General features: G+C 40.4%; 1 protein-coding gene and 1 long non-coding RNA gene across 10 annotated transcripts; one reads left to right on the top strand and one right to left on the bottom strand.

Annotated features, from left to right (window-relative positions):
• Nucleotides 1-1,643: 1,643 nt before the first annotated feature.
• LOC124121306 (B-cell CLL/lymphoma 7 protein family member A-like) lies at nucleotides 1,644-24,266 on the bottom strand. 9 transcript variants are annotated; one of them, XM_048401285.1, is made up of 9 exons: nucleotides 23,786-24,066; nucleotides 21,871-21,929; nucleotides 18,946-18,968; nucleotides 16,194-16,281; nucleotides 13,876-14,064; nucleotides 8,249-8,401; nucleotides 7,265-7,318; nucleotides 2,706-3,847; nucleotides 1,644-2,167 (listed from the first exon to the last, which is right to left on the bottom strand). In XM_048401285.1, exons 1-8 carry the CDS (start codon nucleotides 23,875-23,877, stop codon nucleotides 3,765-3,767), a joined length of 741 nt encoding a protein of 246 aa, XP_048257242.1. In that variant the 5' UTR covers nucleotides 23,878-24,066; the 3' UTR covers nucleotides 1,644-2,167; nucleotides 2,706-3,764. The 9 variants fall into 9 exon arrangements, with proteins under 9 accessions (XP_048257242.1, XP_048257246.1, XP_048257247.1 ...); XM_048401289.1 differs by having other exon boundaries at nucleotides 1,644-2,162; nucleotides 2,986-3,847; XM_048401290.1 differs by lacking the exon at nucleotides 1,644-2,167 and having other exon boundaries at nucleotides 2,815-2,919; nucleotides 3,376-3,847.
• LOC125382928 lies at nucleotides 2,166-2,831 on the top strand. The gene is made up of 2 exons (XR_007222616.1): nucleotides 2,166-2,204; nucleotides 2,676-2,831. It is a non-coding gene; the product is annotated as an uncharacterized LOC125382928 (long non-coding RNA).
• Nucleotides 24,267-24,854: the final 588 nt, after the last annotated feature.

Raw genomic sequence — 24,854 nt, 5'->3', positions numbered from 1 at the left:
CAAGTGTATCACTTTGTATTGTTGCATGAAAATACACAATGCACCGATGTATTGTTCCACCCCTATCTTGCAATAGGTAAGAGTGTAGATGCTGAGAAAGGTTTGCTTTGTGAGTTGTTTAATGCTGCACTCAGTATTGCTCCAGATTAACAATTAATGCTGTCTTGGTATGATGCAGGCCATCAACCAAATCTCCAATCCTGACCACCCGATCCGTTTCCTAGCGACCAATTCTAACCCAGAATCCAGAAGGGTTAGGAGTTGCAGAACTACGTCTGATAATGCACTTTATCTTCATATATATTGACAGCAGCGGGTGACCTCGCCTAGGTGAACACTACCAAGCTGACGGTCGTTCATTTCCCGATGAACGTCAGTATGTCACGTGAGCGGAGACATACAGAACTACTTTAGGGGAATTCCTCAATGTCTAAAAATAACATTAAAAATCATTGGGGAAAACTGAGATTCAGGCTATGAATGATGCAGGCTTTGAAGCCAGACAGATCATTTATATGTCGGGTCACTGAAATGAAGCGTCCATTCGAAGCTATAACAGAGAATGCTCGACTTACCAAAAGAAATCACTGGGCTCCACACTTGTGTATTGCTTCGGGTAATCCAAATGCGGCGCCTCAAGCGGTAATCCCCGTCATCAGCAGCCATAGTATGACTCAAACAATCACCAAGAGTTCGCAGAACGTTACCGGGTAACATCAATCCATTTTCAGCCCGGTCTGGATTTCTTTCCAATGCCAACTTTACTGGGTGCAACTTCTATTTCAAGTGAATGACATTGCCATTTCTGCCGTTTGTAAAACCAAGGGATGTCACTCAAAATGGAATGTTTGGGACGACCCTCTGCGTTCATATAGTCCGCTTTAGATAATTAAAGATTGATGTTTAATGGATTGTTTTGTTATGATTTATGTATCTGTCAATATAAGGATTGAAGTTGTATTTGTTGACATGCCTCACATGAGCAAATCTGTCATGAAGCACTTCGCACATCATAGAATTTGTCACGTGAGGCACTGTCTTCATCAGCTGATGAACGTTAACAAATACAACTTTTTTTCCATTTTCCATAAATGTGAGACAGGCAGCACACTTGGCATTATTCAAGCTGTAAACAAGAGTTTGCCACTAACGTAGCTATATCCCACACCCCTGTTGCAGAATTTATGACATAATTAAATCTAGACAAACCATAACCTGGAACTTGTCATGGAAATTGTAAAAAAAAGAAGTGTTTGGAACCTAAGTCCATGTTGTTGCCATGGAAACGTAAAAAATAAACATTTCTAAAATTTCTAAATAGCAAAAGGCACCAGATCAGCATGTACCTGACAGACATGCAAAGTTTCATGGAAAAATATTGAACAGTTTCTGAGTTATGCTCCGGAAACGAAACGTGACGGACAGATGGAGCCCGTTTCTATATCCCCCGCCCAACGAAGTAATAATCAAGTCTGGATCAAACAATCCAGAAATCAATATGGTTGCCTCTTACAACCAGCATAGGTTGCTTGGGACCGATTCAAACCCGGAATCCCGAAGTGAGTGAATGGCAGTCTGGCACTGTTAGAAATATTTTTACCATTAGTACAACATCGGTCAGGCAACAGACTACAAGAACACAGTTTATAATTTCAACTTTATTTTCTCATGTTCTTCCACTCTATCATTCATGTTGATATAAATGTTGCAAGGCTAATGCCCATGGTTGATGACGAGCATTATGGCAAAACTTCATACAAACATCAGCAGTATCGGCCATAACTAACAAGTCATTGGCCAGTGTACCTAACAATGTGTAGAGCTGTCACAAACACAGAAGTCTGAAGGAAATACGTGTAAAAGATCAGATTCTTTACAAACAGATACTGGTTCACCTTCAGATGTAGTCCTCCTTTAATCTATATTGAATAAATTCCCTTGCTGAAAATTTTCTCTCAAACCAGACATTTCATTTTTCATACATGGGTGTGCATGTCACTGTTGACTAGACATATTCTGTCCATGATCTAGAAATTGATTTACAAGCTTTTAAGGCCAGCCATTGAATATTATTAGCTCCAATCAAACCAATATCAAATTATAGAAGTTTGGATTCCAGCTTATTCTGATACAAAACTGCCCCCATTGATCCAGATCCACACCTGGCCTGACAGTCACAGGTACATACAAAACTACCCCCATAGGTACATACAAAACTACCCCCACTGATTCATCTGACAGTCACAGGCACATACAAAACTACTCCCACTGATTCACCTGTCACACCAGGCCCGACAGTCACAGGTACATACAAAACTACCCCCACTGATTCATCTGACAGTCACAGGCACATACAAAACTACTCCCACTGGTTCACCTGTCACACCAGGCCCGACAGTCACAGGCACATACAAAACTACCCCCACTGATTCATCTGACAGTCACAGGCACATACAAAACTACTCCCACTGGTTCACCTGTCACACCAGGCCCGACAGTCACAGGTACATACAAAACTACTCCCACTGGTTCACCTGTCACACCAGGCCCGACAGTCACAGGTACATACAAAACTACTCCCACTGGTTCACCTGTCACACCAGGCCCGACAGTCACAGGCACATACAAAACTACTCCCACTGGTTCACCTGTCACACCAGGCCCGACAGTCATAGGTACATACAAAATTACCCTCACTCATTCACCTGACAGTCACAGGCACATACAAAACTACCCCCCTTGATCCAGATGACACACCTGGCCTGACAGTCACAGGTACATACAAAACTATCCCCACTGATTCACCTGTCACACCAGGTCTGACAGTCACAGGTACATACAAAACTACCCCCACTGATTCACCTGTCACACGAGGTCTGACAGTCACAGGTACATACAAAACTATCCCCACTGATTCACCTGTCACGCCAGGTCTGACAGTCACAGGTACATACAAAACTACCCCCACTGATTCATCTGTCACACCTGGCCTGACAGTCACAGGTACATACAAAACTATCCCCACTGATTCACCTGTCACAAGAGGTCTGACAGTCACAGGTACATACAAAACTATCCCCACTGATTCACCTGTCACACCAGGTCTGACAGTCACAGGTACATACAAAACTACCCCCACTGATTCACCTGTCACACCAGGTCTGACAGTCACAGGTACATACAAAACTATCCCCACTGATTCACCTGTCACACCAGGTCTGACAGTCACAGGTACATACAAAACTACCCCCACTGATTCACCTGTCACACGAGGTCTGACAGTCACAGGTACATACAAAACTACCCCCACTGATTCACCTGTCACACCAGACCCGACAGTCACAGGTACATACAAAACTATCCCCACTGATTCACCTGACAGTCACAGGCACATACAAAACTAACCCCTTTTATTCAGGTGTGACAATGACAGTCTAAAGTCGGAATCTAACTGATGAACATAAGTAAAATAGTAAAAGTGTCCAATGCATGGAGATTTGTTACAGCATACAGGAGCTTGTTGCCGACATTACTGTGACTTGTCCAGTTTCAACCTAGTCCAGGGTGCTGTTGTACAAAGCAATCTTAGCGCTAAGGTGATCGTAACTCCCACACCTTAACATAGACTTATGACAGTCCTAGCGCTAAGGTTGTTTTGTACAACGGCACCCTGAACACTGTTACCAGTGTACTGACATTGATCCCCAAACCGTGACATGACAATGACAATGCATTACACAATGACATGACTAGCAGTGACGTCATCAGCTGGCAGTGGGCGTGTCTGAGCGGGAGCGCTTGCTGGGAGGCTGGTCGAGTTCAGGCTCCAACACTGGGGGTTCTGAATCTGTGATGGAATAAACATGGAGTAAGTGAGTGAGTTTGATTTAACTGTAAATTGGCGGTAGTGAAGAGTTTTAGCATGAAGAATTCTAACTGTGAATCATGTGACACAGGACACACCATCTTTACAAAATGGCCTCCATTCTAGAGCCAACGCAGGAAGACCAAGCAAGACATCGCAACACATCTGCGCAACACATCTGCACACCACTTGACTTGCATTCTCTGCCAGTAACCAGCTGGTGATGTCGACTTTTTTTACTAATCTAGATGCATTCTCATTAAAATCAGATCTAAGTTCTCGCTATCGCTAAACAAAGATCTGAGGACATCCCATTACGGGTCACGCCAGACCGACCTTTGACTGACCAATGGAATGAGCAATCAGAAGGCAGCTTTCTCGTGCTTTATGGCACAAATTTCAAATTGGCGACTATGCTTCGAAACATATTTTGACAAATTCTCAATTAAAAATTTGAAACCTGAACAAAATATATTCTGGAATGGTTAATCGATGGTGTAGATTGTAAGGATTCAGTCGTTAAACCCGTAACTATTGTTCGGAATACCCCATGTTAAAGTTTTCGAGATTGCATGATTAGAAATCATATTCTGACTGTCACTTTCATAATCATAAAAGTGGTAATAATCTGGTAAGCGACGCACTGATTGGTCGGATGAAAGGTCGTTCTGATGTGACCCCTAATGGGATGTCTTCAGATATTTGTTTAGCGGTAGTGAGAACTAAGGTCTGATTTTAATGAGATTGATCTAGATGCCACATGATACAATCAATAAAATTTGTGACAATAGTCAATTTAAAAAATGTTAAAATGAATCTTTTTTAGTAAAGTACAGATTCTAGTACTTTCTGGGGTTGAGTCCCATCCGGAATTGGAACACACACTCCCTGAGTGAGGCACCACAAAAATGAAAGTCTGACAACTGGTAGTCTGGATCAGATACTTTGTGAATCCCAAATATAACATTTGTAACATTTGAATACTTTCTAAATAGCATTGTGTGTTCATAGCTTTTGGCCATTGGGTCCGTGATAATTTACACTTGTCAGAGGGGTACACAAAGTATGTGATCTAGACTACCAGTTGTCGGAATTTCATTTTTGTGGAAGCCTTGGCGGCTGAGTGGATAAGATCGCTGACTTTGTTTGCTGGCGACTAGCTGCCTCACTTTGGGAGTGTGGGTTTGCATCCGGGTTTCGACTCGACCCCCAAAAGTATGAGAATCTGTACTTTACTAAGAAAGTGTCATCCCAAATATAACATTTGTTACATTTGACCACTTTCTTGTGTGTTAATAGTTAATTTGTCCTTTGTCACATGATCACCCAATACAGCAGAAAAAACAACATTCAAATAACATCACATATTATAGTCAAAGGTGAGAATAAGATTTCCCAGTCTGAGACCACACAACCCCTATTTAACTGTTTATATGCGGTGCTTGAAGTTGTTTTCTGATTGGCCAGTGTTAAATTCCTGTTAGTCATTTCATTGGTCCGTCAAAGTTCACATGTGACTTGTAATAAGATGCGTTTAGATCTTAGTGTAGTGGTAGCGATCGCACAAAGCGATCTTAGTGCTACGACTATTGTAAGCCCATGTTAAAGTATGGTAGTTACGATCATCTTAGCGCTAAGATCCCTTTGTGCAAGTGGGCCCTGATTTAAATGAGATTGCATCCACCCATCCCATCTTCAAATATGACATCATGGCACCAGTCCATATTCCGGTCAGCGAGATCTCCCACAGCATCCAATGAATATCACATATCATAGTCGACGGTGAGAATAAGACTTCCCAGTCTGAAACCACACAAGCCCTATTTCACGGTTAATATGCAGTGTTTGAAATATATATAAAGATGCCAGCCATCAGGATCCACAGGGCCTCATATTTAAAACTAAATAAATTGACACATAAATTTACTGCAGGTCATAGGGTCCCATACAAATTTGAAACTACCGGCCCAACATAAGACTTACCTGCTATGGGCCTATGGGCAGGCGCTTATTTTGAACAGTTTATAAAAATATTCTTTCACTCACTAACTGAATACCAAGGGCATGATGGGTAGGTAGCTGTTGTGAAGTTCAATATTTCTTATTTGTTTATGAAGTTAATAACAAGAAACTGTATGGCTGACAACTTTCTAATCACGACAGTGTACCTAAAGATGCTGTCATCAACACAACTGATTGTTAGTCACTGAATTGGAAATACATTATTGTTGGTCAGCAGATTCTATTTAAAGCTTTCAATACTTTTGCATTAACGTATACCATGTTTACATAAACTTATTTTTGTCAGAGAAGGCTTTGTAGTCTTCGTTTGTGACTAGAGACTATATATATATACCAACTAAAGGGTTAGGGATCACTTGATTGATACAATGACAGATTAACTATAGTAATATGAAAGAATCTGGCAGCCTGGCAACTTTATTTCAAACACTGCATATAAACCGTGAAATAGGGCTTGTGTGACGTCAGACTGGGAAATCTTATTCTCACCTTTAAGAGAGTGAGTTGGGTTTAACACCGCTTTTAAAAATATTCCAGTTATATCGCAGCGTGTCAGCTTAATGTGTGAGGAAAGCCCGAAGTGATGCAGGTGTCAGACGTTTACCACTTCAGTGAAACCCACAGCACGGGTATGGTGCTGACAAACCTAGAAACATAATCAGGGCGAACCAGGATTTGAACCCACAATCGTAGGTTTCTGGTGTGCCCAAGGGACGCAACTCTGCACAGCAAAACGCAGCGCCTTAGACGACTCGGCCACCCGTGCCCCCCTTATTCTCACCTTTTACTATAATATATGATGTTATTACAATGCTGGTTTTTCTGCCTTGACAGATTAACGATAGTAATATGAAAGAATCAGATGGTCCTTAACTATTTTTCAGTAGAATACGATGCATTCAACTATTATGTCTTACTTTCTAAAAGGCATTGTGTATTCATAGCTTTCAGCGATGGGAGCCTTGTCAATTTACATGTGTCAGAGGGGTACACAAAGTATGTGATCTAGACTACCAGTTGTCAGACTTTCATTATTATGGAAGCCTAGGTGGCTGACTGGGTTAGATTGATGGGACTCAACCCAAAGGACTAGAATCTGTACTTTACTAAGAAAGTGTTATTCCAAATATAAAATTTGTTTATTATGTCTGAAGTCAAACAGTTACTGTGGCTACTTTTTAAAAAGATTTTTGTCTTATATTTCTTCCCATCCAATCCAACAAAACCTAAAAACATTTCAGAACATATTCTGATTGTGGTGAGTCCTGTTGGTCGAACCTCATACTGAAAAATCACTACTGTGTGGCCAAGTAAAGTTGCTGTGCATTGCATGTTTAAATGGAATATTGTGAGATATACTATTTTCCCCACACCTACCGTTAGTTTCATCTCCTTTCAGTGACTTGTCCTCGTCTCGGCTCAGGCTCATGGCTGATACAGGAAAAAGAGAACATCAGTATTAAGTCAACAGGAACCATGGTAAAGATATTAATGCCGAAATATAATAACTATTAGCTTTTCATTCCTACCCACCCCACATACGATTACCCCTGCCTCACATCATTTTGTTGTCCCAGACCCATGAGAATATATTTAAAGTGATTAAACGGGGATATCTATTATTACTATGAATAAAAAAAAAAAATAGAATTGAAATTGAAATAAAGCCTAGAATGATATGGGCTCCATTTGGATTTTACTTCATAATTGTAGGTTTCTGGGACAAATATTATTCTAATTAATGTCCTACAGTATATTTTAAGTTTCTACATATGAAGAAAATTGCTGTGTGAGCTTCTTTCTTTCTTAACATGTTGAATTACACCATATACATAGTCCTATGAAGGAGAGCAGTCATACACTTCCCCACTCTGAGATCTGGACTTAGAGCGCACTTACTCAAGCTCACTCTGAGATCTGGACCTACAGCACACTTACACAACCTCAATCTTGGATCTGGACCGAAAGCACATTTACACAACGCCACTCTGAGATCTGGACCTAGAGCACACTTACACAACCCCAATCTGAGATCTGGACCTAGAGCACACTTACACAACCCCACTCTGAGATCTGGACCTAGAGCACACTTACACAACCCCACTCTGAGATCTGGACCTAGAGCACACTTACACAACCCCACTGAGATCTGGACTTAGAGCACACTTACACAACCCCACTCTGAGATCTGGACCTAGAGCACACTTACACAACCCCACTGAGATCTGGACTTAGAGCACACTTACACAACCCCAATCTGGGATCTGGACCTAGAGCACACTTACACAACCCCACTGAGATCTGGACCTAGAGCACACTTACACAACCCCATTCTGAGATCTGGACCTACAGCACACTTACACAACCCCACTCTGAGATCTGGATCCACATCATTGCTGTCCTGGGAAAAGTCCGGGACAGAATGATCCGGGAAGGACATGTTGGAGTCCTCATTCATGTTCTCACTGTCATTGAAGGACTGCTGGGTGCTGTCCTCACCAAACATGGCGGAAGCTGAAATACACAAGCAACATCCAGCATACTGTCAAACCGTTCACCTAGCTTCAAGTCCTTCGTCCTAAATCATCAGTGTACCTATATAGACTCAAATAAACTACAGAAAAAGCCAAGTTCCTACAGACTAGGAAGAGACAGGGTATAACACTAGGGAATAACATGACTCAAAGCACTGTCAGAAGTTCACAATTCACAAAGCTGACAAAACATTTGTCAGATTTTTCAGGGATTTATCTAAAAGAGTTCCTACAATGCCCTTTGGGGTCAATTAAAAAAAAAAAAACATTTAAAATTTGGAATTTTTAACATAAATTTGCTACTTTCTTAAATCCAGAAATATTTAATATTGTACTTTGACATTGCATAATTGCAATAATGTCAAACTAAGCAGTAAGGGGGCGGTCGGGTAGCCTAGTGGTTAAAGCGTTCGCTCGTCACGCCGAAGACCTGGGTTCGAATCCCAACATGGGTACAATGTGTGAAGCCCATTTCTGGTGTCCCCCGCCGTGATATTCCTGGAATATTGCTAAAAGCGGCGTAAAACTCACTCACTCACTCAGTAAGGCCACTTCCTCTTCACTGGTCCTGTTGTCAGTGAAATACAATTCACTACAAATCCATGTCATTAGTTACAAATACAACACAATAAATTTGGAAATTTTAACACCAATTTGGGAATTTGTACGGACATTTTCTGCAAACATCGGGTTACAGACTGATCATTGGGCAGGCGAAGATACATCCCTTCAATTCAGAATGGTTGGAAAGGAATTTGTGAACTTGTGACATCATTTATTCTTCAGCCTACACTAACTCTCCAGGCATTTACTGTAATGAATCATGCACATTATCTGATCAGTAAGTGATGCTCTACTATATATATCAAGCTCAGTAACTAAATAGAATATTTATCTCAACATGCAATTTAAAGCAAATGATTAACAAGCATGTGTCCTCCTACTGGACTGACTGACTGTATGGCTGGGTAGGTACAAGTATATCATTGCGTGCCAGTGGTCCACACAAGCATGTGTCCTCCTACTGGACTGACTGACTGTATGGCTGGGTAGGTATATCATTGCATGCCAGTGGTCCACAAACAAGCATGTTACACACAGTGTAGCAAACATTTGTGTCAACACAGACAACAGAGTTACACACGTTGAAGTAAATATATGTGTGAACACCCCTGTGAACACCCCTGTGAACACTGACAATAGCTCTGCCAGGTTGGAAATATAAGAAGACACCCCTTTAAACTTGAATTTGACTAGTCATCACATCTTTTACAATGGTAAACTTCATCACATCTTTTACAATGGTAAACTTCATCACATCTTTTACAATGGTAAACTGTCTCTGAAAAGTACTAAAAAGCATAAAATTTTCGCATATTGATTTCAATCAAATTCTACCCGGGTCAAAATTATAAAATGCAATAATAAAATTACATTGAGTCATTGTTTGTTAAAAATTAGAATCGCTTGAATAAGGGGGAAAAATATAAACAGACGATAAAAGCATTGACTTTTATGCCTTTTTAGTTTTTAGGAGTGTTTTATCAGCTGAAGGAGGCATGAGAATCGAGTATATATTTTGTTTTCCACATTTACCTTGCAAATAGACACATGGTAATAATCATATCTATCAATTTTCATTCTATTGTATCAAGAAAGAATCACAGATTTAAACCATTCCCAACACATCATGCTGAAACTCTTTCTAAACTCATTAGCCCTCACCATGAATAATAACATTAGTAACAGCCATAAACATCCTATTTCTATCAACACCATTAATCATGGACGACATCCCTGGCAAGGGAGACAACTGTGCTCACATCAACAGTGTATCATACAAGCTCAGGACAGTGATACATGCTGGGAAAGGTGGGACACACCCTGGGGGTGTTCAACAACACAACACGTATTAGTACTATCACCATGCATATGGGAGTGGCTAAATGGGGTGTTAATCTGTAGCCAGTAATATTACAGCTTGGCTCATAAGTCAAGTGAATGTTGTTTTATGCCATAGTCAACAGTATATATCAGTTATATTATGGTGGCCTATGTATATCAGAGTCTATGTCTGTCATGCAGGCCCTGAAACAAATATATCCAATACAACCCATACAAGTCTATAATATTTAGCAAGTCTAGATGACTGCTGAATATGAAGAGTCTCTGGGCTCCTTTTTATTATATTTCATACCTATAACTTAACAACTGTTTGTACCTGTAAATATGTTCATTTCAGAGTGAGTGAGTGAGTATGGTTTTACGCCGCTTTTAGCAATATTCCAGCAATATCACGGCAGGGGACACCAAAAATGGGCTTCACACATTGTACCCACGTCAGGAATCGAAACCCGGGTCTTCGCCGTGGCGAGCGAACGTTAACCACGAGGCTAACCGACGGCCCGTTCATTTCAGAGACTAGATGTTAAGTCTACCTAGCACTAAGAAGATCATTATTTCAATACTTTAACATAGGCTAACAATTGCCTTAGCGCTAAGATTGTTTGTGGAACAGGGCCCTGTGCCAGACAAACCCTTGGTTGATGCACTAGTAGTACATTACTTAGGTTACAATGGTTACATATTACCATCCAATCAAAATTTAGTCAGCTCTTATGGCAAACATGGTACTGGGGACCAATTCAGTTCCTAACAGGGTCAGTGATGGTTGCAGCCTCTAAATTCTTCTCTGTGCCCCCAAAAAATGTAAAAAATAAAAATACCAGCTAATCAGGATTACCTCCCTTTGAGTATTGTTCTTTCAACAACAAAATTCAATTTGTTTGATTGATTTTGTTTGTTTGATTTCTTTCACATAAAAAATCAATACTTGTGAAAATGGTGAATAAACAATATAACATTTTTCTTCATATTTTATTGAAATTCTAACCACAAGCATTCACCAATACTGGAATTTGCCTCGTATGGATATTTTTCCCCTTCTTGATATGATTTTAGCTTTTCTCTATGAAAAAAGAAAACTTTTCAGAATCTAGCATGTTTTGTATTCTTTGTATGTCACTGACAGTACTGACCAAATTACAAAAAAGAGAATTTCAAATCATACGACATGTATAATTGTCTGTCATATCAGTGTCCATGTGTTACATTAAACATGCATATCTTCAAGCAATAATCATTCCCTGAACATGTGTGCATATCACAGAAGACCATACAAAATGTGATGCGTAAATAGTTAGCTACAGATTAATTTGCTGGCCACAACTGAGATGTCCCACAAGGTCCACAATGTCAAATAATCACCTCCAATCTTATGACGACCTGATCTTGTACTCGGGTACTATACCTCTCTGAGTCCAGACCTACGAACACCTCCATAGAATGTCGTGTCAGATGGACCTGGAGAGAACCGGGACTGCCCAATGATATTGAAGCATACATGGACTCTTGAGCCAATCAAATGCCAGCTTTCTAAAACATTTCAACTTTATTCTTTACCAGCTCCATTGTACAAATGAAAATCTACTCAAACACAAATATTCCTTCGATCGTATTCCCTTGGGATGACACGCCCGTCAGAAACTACAGGGTGCATAGTATATCCACAACAATACAGCCATGCGGCTTTATTTTGGGCAGTCAGAACTCCCCAATTGTATTCGTTTTAGAGATACAGAAGTCAGATATGCTTGTTTGAAAGCTTAACTGACTTACATCAAGAATTTAGAATCCTTGGCACTGGTTGGCTGATTAGATGGTTCAACTGACACAATCTTCTATGGAGGCGTCTCATGCGGATCTTCGTGCAGAGAGGTGTCATATTGGAGCAATAGATCTGATTGAAAGGAGACTGAATCTCCTTGGGCCCAGCATGCACGCCGCATGGAGAAACAGTACACACCAGGCTGAGCCTCTACCCAACAACAAACACTATAGGACACACATTCAACACAGAAACAGCAAGGAGGTCGAACATGCAGGTGCAGGAAGAGTCAAGGATCTATCAGTCAAGGATCTGTCAATCAAGGATCTATCAGTCAAGGGTCTCTCAATCAAGGATCTATCAGTCAAGGATCTATCAGTCAAGGATCTCTCAATCAAGGATCTATCAGTCAAGGATCTGTCAATCAAGGATCTATCAGTCAAGGATCTCTCAATCAAGGATCTATCAGTCAAGGATCTGTCAATCAAGGATCTAACAGTCAAGGATCTATCAATCAGTCAAGGATCCATCAATCAGTCAAGGATCTATCAATCAGTCAAAGATCTATTATCAGTCAAGGATTTATCAGTCTAGGATTTGTCAGTCAAGGATTTATCAGTCTAGGAGCCATCAGACAAGGATTTGTCAGTCAGGGCCATTAGTCCAGGATCTATCAGTCAAGGATATGTCAGTTAAGGAACTATCAGTGAAGGGTCCAACACTCAAGTATCTATCTGTCAAGGATCTATCTATTAAAGACCCATCAGTCAAGTGTATATCAGTCAAGGATCTATCAGTCAAGTTTCAGTCATTAATCCAACTATCTGGATAGATACCTCTCCATAACCAACAATACATAACAATTACACTGATGGAATTAAATATGGGAACAGAAGAAATATTGCAGGTTGGAGTTGGAGTGAAACAATAGTATTTGATACGTTCACTAGATTCTGAAAAATACCCAGTTTCCTCATAGTACACACAGCACTTTGCACCAACTCCTTATATCCATTGTTAGATGTTCCCATATTTCCTACCATCAGTATAGTCTAACTCAGGCATGTCCATGTGACCTCACAGCAAGTGCAGTGTTCGAAACTAAGGTGATCCAAGGTCCTTTAGATTAACCTATGGACCTCCATGTTTTGTTCTGGACATTGCTTACCAGTGTTTGGACTCTAAAATAATGGGGTCCCCCTGGACGCGTTACCCACAGTCACTGTAGGCACGAATGGTGAATGTGTGAATTTTAACCTGCCATTCTGAGTGAGTGAGTGAGTGAGTGAATGAGGTTTTACGCTGCTTTTAGCAATATTCCAGCAATATCATGGCGGGGGACACCAGAAATGGGCTTCACACATTGTACCCATGTCGGGAATCGAACCCGGGTCTTCGGCGTGACGAGCGAACGCTTTAACCACTAGGCTACCCGACCGCCCCCCTGCCATTCTGAGCACAAATAAAGTGTCTGGTTGAAATTTTTAAGTGTCTGTCTTCATGTGGATCACATGGATTTTGGGAGGTGAGAGAAACTCGAAACAAAAAAACATTAAGTTATGTGTACAGTAAACTATTTTTTCAAAATGAAAAACATGTAATGTAGGTTTCTTTTTTCGCGTCCCATTTCTTTTCAGTACATATTTCTGTAAATGGGACGCCGTAAATGCAAACACTGCTTACAACTAGGACCCCGAGTGATTCCTCCTTAGTTTCGAACACTTGTGTAAACAGAAGCAGAACATTGTGAATGGATGCAACGAAAGAGGCAGAACAGAAAAGCAAACCTAGACTAGATTGACTTTTAGCGAGAACTGGCTTATCAGCAGATGACGAGGACGAGGATGACGCGGGACCCAACTGGTGACCCCGCCCACTGACCGCGGGGGCCGACTTACTAGAGCTACGACTCTTGGACGATGGAGTCCCGCCCTTAGGCAGGTGGTTACCATGGTTACTAAACTGAGAGGAGGAATCTGGGAGAAATAAATAAAATGGCAGCAACCAATTAGCATACACACACAACAGGGTCCGGGCAAGCACAGACAGATGCCATCACAGTAGGTACGGGTAGACTAAACAGCAATGGGGATATCATTCTAATTAATCATTAAAACATATTAAACACAATTAGCACAACCCCTTTACACAAAGTCATGGAATAGCTACGGTCATCGTAATTCTTCTGCCATCAAGGCATTAGATTAGGGTGGTAGGGGTATGGAATGGGGCCTTTCCATGGTAAATACTAAGATAATGCTGTAGAAAGTAACATGTATTATGATGTATAATGCAGATCCCACAGAAAGCACTTTAACATTGAATATACAAAGAATTATATTAGGGGTGTCACGATACACCTATCTTAAAGATACTTGAGTCATGATACCCATCGCTATACTTAATTTGCACTGGTTTTGCATGAACTAATCCATTTCAATGCAATCTGGGCCCACGTGCACAAAGTGATCTTAGCAGTATGACTATCTTAAGTCTATGATAGAGTATGGGGGTTACGATCATCGTAGCGCTAAGACCACTTTGTGCTAGTGGGCCCTGGTTGGCAAGAGCTTGCTGACTTATTCAGGATCGTTGTAAAGGTAGCATCAATCTAAATTAAAATTTCGTTTCATGACAGACGGTAGGTAAATGCTAGCCTGATTAGATATTGTAAATACTATGTCTTTGATGGGAATTTAGAAAGTGGACGACGACAAAGACATGATACATCTTATGTTGTTATCCAAAAAAGTTTCATGTCTTGAAAATTAATACAGAATAAAAATATGAACTTATATATGAAGGTTTATTACAACATGAGGTGGAAACTTGCGATTCATTGACTCATCGTGAATCCTGACACCCCCATGTATATCATAGTATATGAAGAGAATACAGTAATAATTCACAATGAAACCAACTGAAGAAACACATTTAATATCATCATTATTATTTAAAAAAAAAAAAAATCTTATTATGACATGGCCAGTTTTTTTCTGGATTGGCCTCACGGCGATATTTGCTAATATATTGTCTTGATAACAATCCCAATTATCACCCCTTCTGATTGATCAATGTACACAAGACTGATTTATTCACGTATACTACACTCTCAAGTGTTATGTGCACCCTTAATTATGGGCAATTAAATTCTGGAAAAATGTATTTGTTGTATGTAAATGTCATATAAACCACAAAATTTACGATCTTTCAACTCTGTTTTTTTTTCTCACCAAAATTATATTCTAATAAGAGCCCCCTTATTTTTAATTCTGAGAGTGCCCTGGGTGTTTATTACGTTGAATACGGTATACCCGGAGTATGTCACACCCTACGTCATGTTGGTACAGGACTTCTATAAACAGATCAAAATTGGCCATGCCTAATAATAAAAACACAATTCAACAAAAACAATTCTGCAGCTCACCAAAAAGAAGTTCTTACAAATGTTTTAAGTGACTACAATTATATGCAAACAATAATGAAAAAGAGGCCATCTTATCACAGGTTCATCCATATGGATTTGAATAAAGTCTTACATTATTCAGATTACTAAATGCCATCGCCTATTACCAAGTGGATTAGATCGCTGACTTTGTGTGCTGGCAATTAGGTGCCTCATCTGAGAGTATGGGTTCCAATCCTGGACTAGACTCAACCCCAAAACGTACTAGAATTTGGAATTTACTAAGAAAGTGTTATCCCAAATAGAACATTTGTTACATTTGAGCTCTTTCTAAATTAGCATGGTCTATTCACGTCTATTATAAAGTTCAGAAAATATATTACTAGAGCATTGTAGAATGAAATGTTCCTCCTGACTTAAATACATGATAGGTGGTCACACGCCATTATAAAACTTCTATTTGCATCTTATTACCACTTATGTATAAATTGAATTTCAAATTTTAATGCCTATGAAATGGCTAATAATTTACTGTTAATTTTGAGTATTGCCTAACTATTTTCCAAATATTTGTTTCTGAAAGAGGAGAATGGAAACATGGCATCCAGTATAATGCAAGTGTTCCCTATCATGAAGATAACGCTACCAAGTCATTATGATTACAAGTATACAAGAAGAAGTAAGCACACAGTGTTTTACCGTTAGACAATTCTTTCATGTTCTCCTTGTCTCCGACAGACTTGCCTCCCTTCTGTTTAAACAAACCCTTCTGGGCTGACCGAGACGACTGGAACACAAACATATCACATCCACACATCTTGTTGGAATGGAATTTAGGGCTGGGATGAGTCCATATTTTCTACCCGGGTACCCAACCCTATTACCCTACCCTACCCGGATACCCGACCCCCTATTACCCGAACCTCCCCGGGTACCCAACCCTATTACCCTACCCAGATACCCGACCCCCTATTACCCGAACCTCCCCGGGTACCCAACCCTATTACCCTACCCAGATACCCGACCCCCTATTACCCGAACCTCCCCGGGTACCCACCCCTATTACCCAACCCTACCTGGATACCCGACCCTACCCAGGTACCTGTTATAGGTCTCAAGAGATTGAGAAACGTTTGACTGTACTCCTGGCAAAATGTAATTAGACATGTATAAAACGGTCTGGTCATACTTACACTGAAGTTGACCGAAGTCTTATGTTTATACAAACATATAAAGTCAGAAGGAATGTGTGCATCATCAGAAAGAAATGTGATCATTAGTGACCTGTAGTGTAACCATAGAGTTCTAGATAATGTTTGTCATCAAAATATATATGATGTGACAACCCCAAGGTCCAGGTAGTCCTGTGGGTAGCCTGAACTTGTGTATCATGATGTGCATTAAGCATGTTCACATGGGCATTATGTTCCATGTGTGTGTCATGGTTCCTTGTGTGAAAGTACACTCATCACTGGCTTCATGTAACAGTGAGTGAGTGAGTGAGTGAGTGAGTGAGTGAGTGAGTGAGTGAGTGAGTGAGTGAGTGAGTGAGTGAGTGAGTGAGTGAGTGAGTGAGTGAGTGAGTGAGTGAGTGAGTGAGTGAGTGAGTGAGTGAGTGAGTGAGTGAGTGAGTGAGTGAGTGAGTGAGTGAGTGAGTGAGTGAGTGAGTGAGTGAGTGAGTGAGTGAGTGAGTGAGTGAGTGAGTGAGTGAGTGAGTGAGTGAGTGAGTGAGTGAGTGAGTGAGTGAGTGAGTGAGTGAGTGAGTGAGTGAGTGAGTGAGTGAGTGAGTGAGTGAGTGAGTGAGTGAGTGAGTGAGTGAGTGAGTGAGTGAGTGAGTGAGTGAGTGAGTGAGTGAGTGAGTGAGTGAGTGAGTGAGTGAGTGAGTGAGTGAGTGAGTGAGTGAGTGAGTGAGTGAGTGAGTGAGTGAGTGAGTGAGTGAGTGAGTGAGTGAGTGAGTGAGTGAGTGAGTGAGTGAGTGAGTGAGTGAGTGAGTGAGTGAGTGAGTGAGTGAGTGAGTGTGGTTTTACGCCGCTTTTAGCAATATTCCAGCAATACGGCGGGGGACACAAGAAATGGGCTTCCCACATTGTACCATGTTGGGAATCGAACCCGGGTCTTCGGCATGACGAGCGAATGCTCTAACCACTAGACCGCCCCAGCTCCATGTAACAAACATTGTCACAAGGTACTGAAGTTTAAAAAACATTATTTATAAGTGTGCCTTTTAGGCACTGGGAAAAATATTTTAACCATGCCATTGTCATTAAAAGACAAGGAATTGCGAACCATGAAAGGCATTCCATATTTCTAACTGACACAGGAACAAATAGCCCTTGATTTGTTCAGTCCAAGCCATTTTTGTACCATGTTTACTGGTCAATATCTGATGAATACCAGAGAAAGGAAATGATGTTTTGCTGACTCATCACCTTTAGGAATCACATGACCCAGAAACAAATACATTCAAATTTATCTGAAAACATGGTGATGTGAAACAGCATTTAACGACACGTCCAGGATTATTGCACTTGTATAGCGAAGTGTGGCTGCTTGTACTAGTCTGGACTGATGCTGATTTATAGTGCTAGCCCACTGAGATACCATGCCACAGTTTAACATGAGTACCCCACCAGTCCTTGTTTTAGCCCTTAATGCCAAGGCGAAGCAGGGTAACAAGTACCATCTTTTAACGTCTTTTGGTATTACGTGACAAGGGATTGAACCCCTGACCTTCCTCTCTCTGGGCGGACGTTCTACCACTGGACCATGGTGACGGTCCTGAACACGTGGAACACACAAGGGAGAGAAGTTCCAACATTTGCATAATCACATCACACAAGTTTCACTTTGACTAATAATGCAATAACATTGTTGACATAGCTAGTTTGTTGGTTTCTTTGTTGTTTAATGCTGCACTCATCAATATTCCAGCTATATGACGGTTGTCTGTAAAGAAATCTAGTCTTGACCAGACAATCCAGTGATTGACAACGTGAGTATTGATTAATTGGATTATGAGTGAGTGAGTGAGTGAGTGAGTGAGTTGGGTTTAACGCCGCTTTTAACAGTATTCCAGTTATATCGCGGCGTGTCAGCTTAATGTGGGAGGAAAGCCCGAAGTGATGCAGGTCTCAGACGTTAACCACTTCGGTGAAACCCACGAGCACGGGTATGGTGCTGACAAACCTAGAAACATCATCGGGGCGAACCCGGGATTTGAACCCACAATCATAGGTTTCTGGCGTGCCCAAGGGACGCAACTCTGCACAGCGAATCGCCGTGCTTTAGACGACTGGGCCACCCGTGCCCCCAATTGGATTATGATGACATGCATCAACCAAGTCAGCATGGCTCACGACCTGATGCAGTACATCGCCTCTTATGACAAGCATGGTCCCCGAAGACCAATTCTAACCCGGATCTTCACAGGGATGAGGTGGCTTATACTTACTTGAGGGGATCCTTGGTTAGCAACTGAAATTACAGAAATATCTTGATCAGTTACCATAGATACATATATGACAACATCCCTTAATGAGTCAACAGGTAACCATGGCAACTAGGATTCTTATCTCATAATAATACATGTGTAACAAATTATTATTGTTATTATCCATACGATTCAAGCTAAAAAATCTAAATATCTATGCGAAGAACATGTGCAATAATATTTTCACATTCTCTACCATTTGTCTACAGCATTGTTGTTAAAATGAAAAAGCAATGTTTATGCATTGATTACCAACATCATTATTGATGGGGGGTGGGAGGGGCACTAAGTACAATTGTCAAAAGATTGGGGGTGATCTACATGGTCTACAGATATTGCCCCAAAAAGATCTATGTCATCAAAAGTAGAGGTTTTACAATATGGTGATGTTGCAATATGTTTTATATCCCGATGCTATGGGTGCGATACAATTCATATCCTGAAACAGTACTTGTATTTCATAAGTTGATATTCTTTTTTCTTGCTTTTTGCAGGTGAATCACAACCCCATGAACCCATAACCATTTGTTTTTCAATTTCAAAGTTCGAAGATGGGATATCATAGGGCAGAAACACAGGCTGGAGGGCTCTGTGATTGTTGTGCTATTTATAGCCAACAGGGAAATACTAGAAAATCTGCGAAGCTGGTTGTTGAAGAGTTTCTGTTATTATTCTGTATCGAGATACAATACTGTATCGCCGTATCATTACCATGGTTACAGCACTAGTCAAAGACCTCCAGAGCCAAGATATCTGCCATCAACCAGTTAGCAAAGGTAACAATTATAAAAAAAGGTTAATTGGGTTTTCTTTCTCGAACGACAACATCAGCAATATTCCAGCTATATGACAGCAGTCTGAAAATAATCAAATCTAGACCAGAGAGACAGGTGATTGACATTGATCTGCACAATTGGGATATGGTGACATGCATTAACCAAGTCAGACCCCCAATCCTGTTGGTCGCCTCTTACGACAAGCATTCACCTTAAACTAGAGAGAACAAACAGTAATAGATTTATCATCCCAAACTGGCTCCCACAGGAGATATCGCTTGGATGAGATCAAGCGATATCTACACTGTAGATGTCGCTGCAATGAAATTACATCACAATGCTTTGCAGACCATTGTGACGTCACTGGTTACCATGACGTCACAATCAAATGACATCACTAATAGCTCTGCTACTGAAGCTGTTAGCAGTACCTTTTACACTGAAGACACTGCTAATTACTGATGATGTTGAAGAATGATGTTGGATGATAAATAAAATCTCACCCTCGTGTCTTTTGACATTAAATATATCAACACTCGTTGATAAAAGTGGCAAAAACCCTCGGCAAGCCCTCGGAATTTTTCCACTTTTATCAACTCGTGTTGATATATTTGATATCAAAAGACACTCGGGTGAGATTCTCTATGTATGGGCCTGTCTTGTATGACAAGTCAACGAATTTACACGAAATATTTGGATGAGGCAGGGAATGCTTCTTTTATTAATCAAGTTAATGGATTGATTTCATGTGAATGAAAAACAACTGGGATTCAGGTAAACATCAAACAAGTGATAGACTCAGAATTCATGTATCAGCAATGTGTTTTGAAAAAATATACAGTCGTGCCTCGTTTATACGGACACTTGTGTCATTTCACAATTCGTCCGTATAAACGAATTTCCGTTTAACTGAAGCCAGCTTCTTTAGCCACTTCTGTTTGTCTTTTAAAATGTCACCAATTGTCGATGTCCAAATTCAGTGCCATAATGCTTACTGATGGTTTCCAAACTTGCTGACGGGTGTTTTTCCTTAAACATGTTAAACAGACAAATTTCCCTTTTTTCGCGTGCTGTAACTGCGTGTCGCTTACGTTTCGCTGGTTGACAGGCCAGTTAACTCACAGTTTGAAGTCACAACTTTGACCTCTGACCTCCACAGACGCCATATTTATTGAATGGGATTACATGTACAATAAACAAGCTCATCTCAAACGTAACTCAGTGTCACTTGGTTAATTGACTTTTCACGAATCAAAGGATTACCACCAGCGGAAGTGTATTGTCTGGGTAAGTGAGACAATTTTGTGTGCATTTCCTTGTTTTGTGTATGAAAATGACCATCCGGTTCCGGAAACTGAATTTCCGTATATACGGGTAAATTTATATAGTAATTATTTCGTTTTGAATGAAAATCGTCCGGGAACTGAGGTTTCCGGATATCTGAAGTCCGTATAAGCGGGGCATGACTGTACATAATAAATTGTTTGATAGGCATTACTTGTTCTCTGGCCACCGTGTTGTGACAGTATTATCCCTCTGTTGTCCACACTTACACATGTTATCCAACTCATGTATGCACTGTTAATCCTCCACCTACTATACATATTCTGTACTATGTCCCTCATTCAGTCTTGCTTGACAACGGTATAAGGATCTGTACCGAAACGTCACTTTTTACAGTATTAAAGAAGTTGTTATTCATAAAATTGTGTCCTTCTTGAATATATATATAATAGTACAGTTAAATAATCACACTATTAACCAACATCTAATGCAATCAGGTGCTTCTTTGGAGTGAGTGAGTGAGTGAGTGAGTTGGGTTTTAACAGCATTACAGTTATATCACGGCTTGTCAGCTTAATGTGGGAGGAAACCCCAAGGTGATGCAGGTCTCATACGTTTACCACTTCAGTGAAACCCATGAGCACTGGTATGGTGCTGACAAACCTAGAAACATAATTGGGGTGAACCGGGATTCGAACCCACAATCATAGGTTTCTGGCTTGCCCAAGGGACGCAACTCTGCACAGCGATTCGCGGCGCCTTAGACAACTGGGCCACCCGTGCCCCCGATTCTTTGGAAAAAAATGCCATTGCAGAAATGTCCTACCTGGTACCCATTTGTATATCCTCATGGTGGTGTCGCCAATTGTCACCCATTTCTTCTCCCTGAAAAGGACAATATTGCTACACTAAGCATAAAAGCATGATCAGTTCCTCATGTAACTATGATACATAAACACAACAAACTTAATTGAAAAATAGACATATATTTCCATGACATAACAAGTGAACTCATTTTCATGTTATTTGCATTTCTCGTACCTCTGTGCTTGTTGCAATGCCATACTTCTGTACTGAACAAAAAGATTAGGATCCAGAGCTCCAGATAAGTTGCGTATCTGCGTAAAATACGCATCAGAAATGCAGAAATACGCAATAAAATAAAATCCAAGCATATCAAATACGCAACGAACATTACAGATAAGCTACAAAAATAAAACTTGTGCGTATCATCAAAATATTGTGAAGTAACCCTGCGTATTCGATTAGCAAATCAGCATCTTATTTTGAAATTATAAACGGGCATTCCATCAACCTTGCCAAACTCCACGATGACAGTTACATCATGATCATTTGCCATCACACTTTCTTGTGGAAGTATCGTGGTATTTTTGAGTCCGATAAAGCTCTCGAACCCACACGGCACCAGTTTGCAGGGACGAGATGAATAGTGTTTTTAAATATTTAACTTAAATACCTACATGTGTAAAAACTAGTGGGTAACAGAAATTTGAATACCCAGATAGAATTACTGATACCCAATGATTTTAAAATGCATGTGTAAAATACCCACCACACCAAAAGCTTATCTGGAGCTCTATGGATCATGACTATTTTTAAGAGACTGTGATTACTACAAAAATATATTGTAAAACAAATATGACCCCCAAATATTGCTTGAAACAAAATATGCTTTTTACGGTTGAAAAAAGTAGAAATTGTCTGCCATAAAAAATACATTGTTGTAGAGATATGTGTTTTTTCAGATGTACCATGATGTACGTGTAGCTGAAAAAAATATTTATTCTCAGTGATAGAAATTAGAACTAGTTCTATACTTGCCAATCTGCCAAGTAGTTAAGGCATTATAAGGACTACCGGTAGTAGAAAATTTGCCATTTTTAAGGGTTTTGCTACATACATGATATATGATTTCATTACATGGGCAAGTGGACAAAACTTTTTAGTTTCAATGGCAGGAGTCTTCATACAAAATCCCAGCACCCCTCTTCCCACCCCACCCACCCACACCATAATAGGGCTAAACTTTGATAGGTGGAGCTGTAACCAAATCTTCAATCTATAATTAAGGGATCAGCTGATGTGTCTAATAATCAGTGTCCAAAAAATGTGCCCAGAATAACTGCCTGCCCGAAACTTTCCTGTCAGGCTGCATGAAATTTTCCTTCACCTACCCGACTGTCTGGCAGATAATTTAATTTTAAGACAACTTACATATTCAGTCTTATTATAACTTCTTGTAAATTCTCAAGTTATTGTTTGCTTTATTTCAACAAAATCAAGACATGATTTCTATTAGTTTCTGCGATTTTTCAATATTCATAATGCCTCTATGTGGGCAGGTAACTTTGAAGATCAGCAGGCAACACTTAACAGTCACCTGCCCGACTGTGTTCTTGGGTTTTTAAAATTATCTCAAACATTGCTGAGAATACATAGTAAGTTTTAGTATTATTGACGTTTTAACGTTTGATCTGCCTCACTCACTGTAACAGTGTAAGCAATAACTATTGGGCTTAATGGGCTCTTATGGCTTTCGCATAATCATTCACCATAGTGATGTAGATAAAAGGAAACACTCGGAATGCATTCAGGTCGAATTACAATACACAGATTTCATTGTACTGTCCTGACCAAATCTGTGGCCAGGTGGCTTTTGTTGGACCTCAATCCATAGATCGAGAAACCCTGTAAAATGCCACCGGTAAAGTCATACTCACCATTTTCTAACTTTATCTATAGCATTAATAACTCTCTTGATATCCTCTTTAGCTCGACTTCGAGTTTCAGCTCGTACAGACCTCGACAGCATCGCTGATTGTCAATTGTATCGATGTGATAAAATTCACATGCAAACAAAGTAAATGTTTATAAGCGGAAGTGGCGGTATCTCCTCACACCGACGAAGATTTAACGCGCTGCATTGAGTTTGCAGTTAACGAGCCAAGGGAGTTAATTCTACAAAAACTGAAATGTTCACCGAGTCCAGTACCCCCAACAAGTGAAAGATTCAACTGAACCTGCATCATTTAGACAAATATTTCACTCACGTCCAATCTATGCAAAATTATGGAAATTATGGTCACAAATATACTGGATTTTTGTCTCGAGAAGAATAGGCTTCTCCCACAAGTTTTCAGGTTTTAGAGGGTGCAGCTGGGCCCACATGCACAAAGCGATCTTAGCGCTACGACTATCGTAAGCCTATGTTAAAATATGGGAGTTACGAATATCTTAGCGCTAAGATCGCTTTGTGCAAGTCGGCCATGCACATGCAGTGGGTCCAGGCTAAAACGGACCTCAGCAAAACGTCACAGGTTTCTCTGGGGAAAACGGCACCGCATTTGGCGAAAACGGCTACTTTGAGCCGGGCGAAGACGGCACCTCTATTTTTAATAACGATAAGAGCGATTTATGTAGTAGTATATATGATTTATTTCGTGCTATTTGATGTATTTACATGTTATTTGATGTGTTTACAGTTTTCCAGTTAGTCATAGATAACTACATATATTCACATATATATACACATTATACAGTTCTTCTTAGTTGTCGACCCGTGAAGATTCCGGGGTGGAATAGGTCTTCAGCAACCCATGCTTGCCGTAAAAGGTGACTGTGCTTGTCGTAAAAGGCGACTAACGGGATCGGGTGGTCAGGCTCGCTGACTTAGTTTGATGCATGTCATCGATCCCAATTGCGTGGATCGATGCTCATGATATCAATCACTGGATTGTCTGGTCCAGACTCGATTATTTACAGACCGCCGTCATATAGCTGGAATATTGC

The sequence above is a fragment of the Haliotis rufescens genome, unplaced genomic scaffold (assembly GCF_023055435.1).
Source record: "Haliotis rufescens isolate VD_foot unplaced genomic scaffold, xgHalRufe1.0.p SCAF_21, whole genome shotgun sequence".
Classification (NCBI taxonomy): domain Eukaryota; kingdom Metazoa; phylum Mollusca; class Gastropoda; order Lepetellida; family Haliotidae; genus Haliotis; species Haliotis rufescens.
The sequence above is the reverse complement of the archived record's forward strand: the minus strand, read 5'-3'. Positions and strand labels throughout refer to the sequence as shown.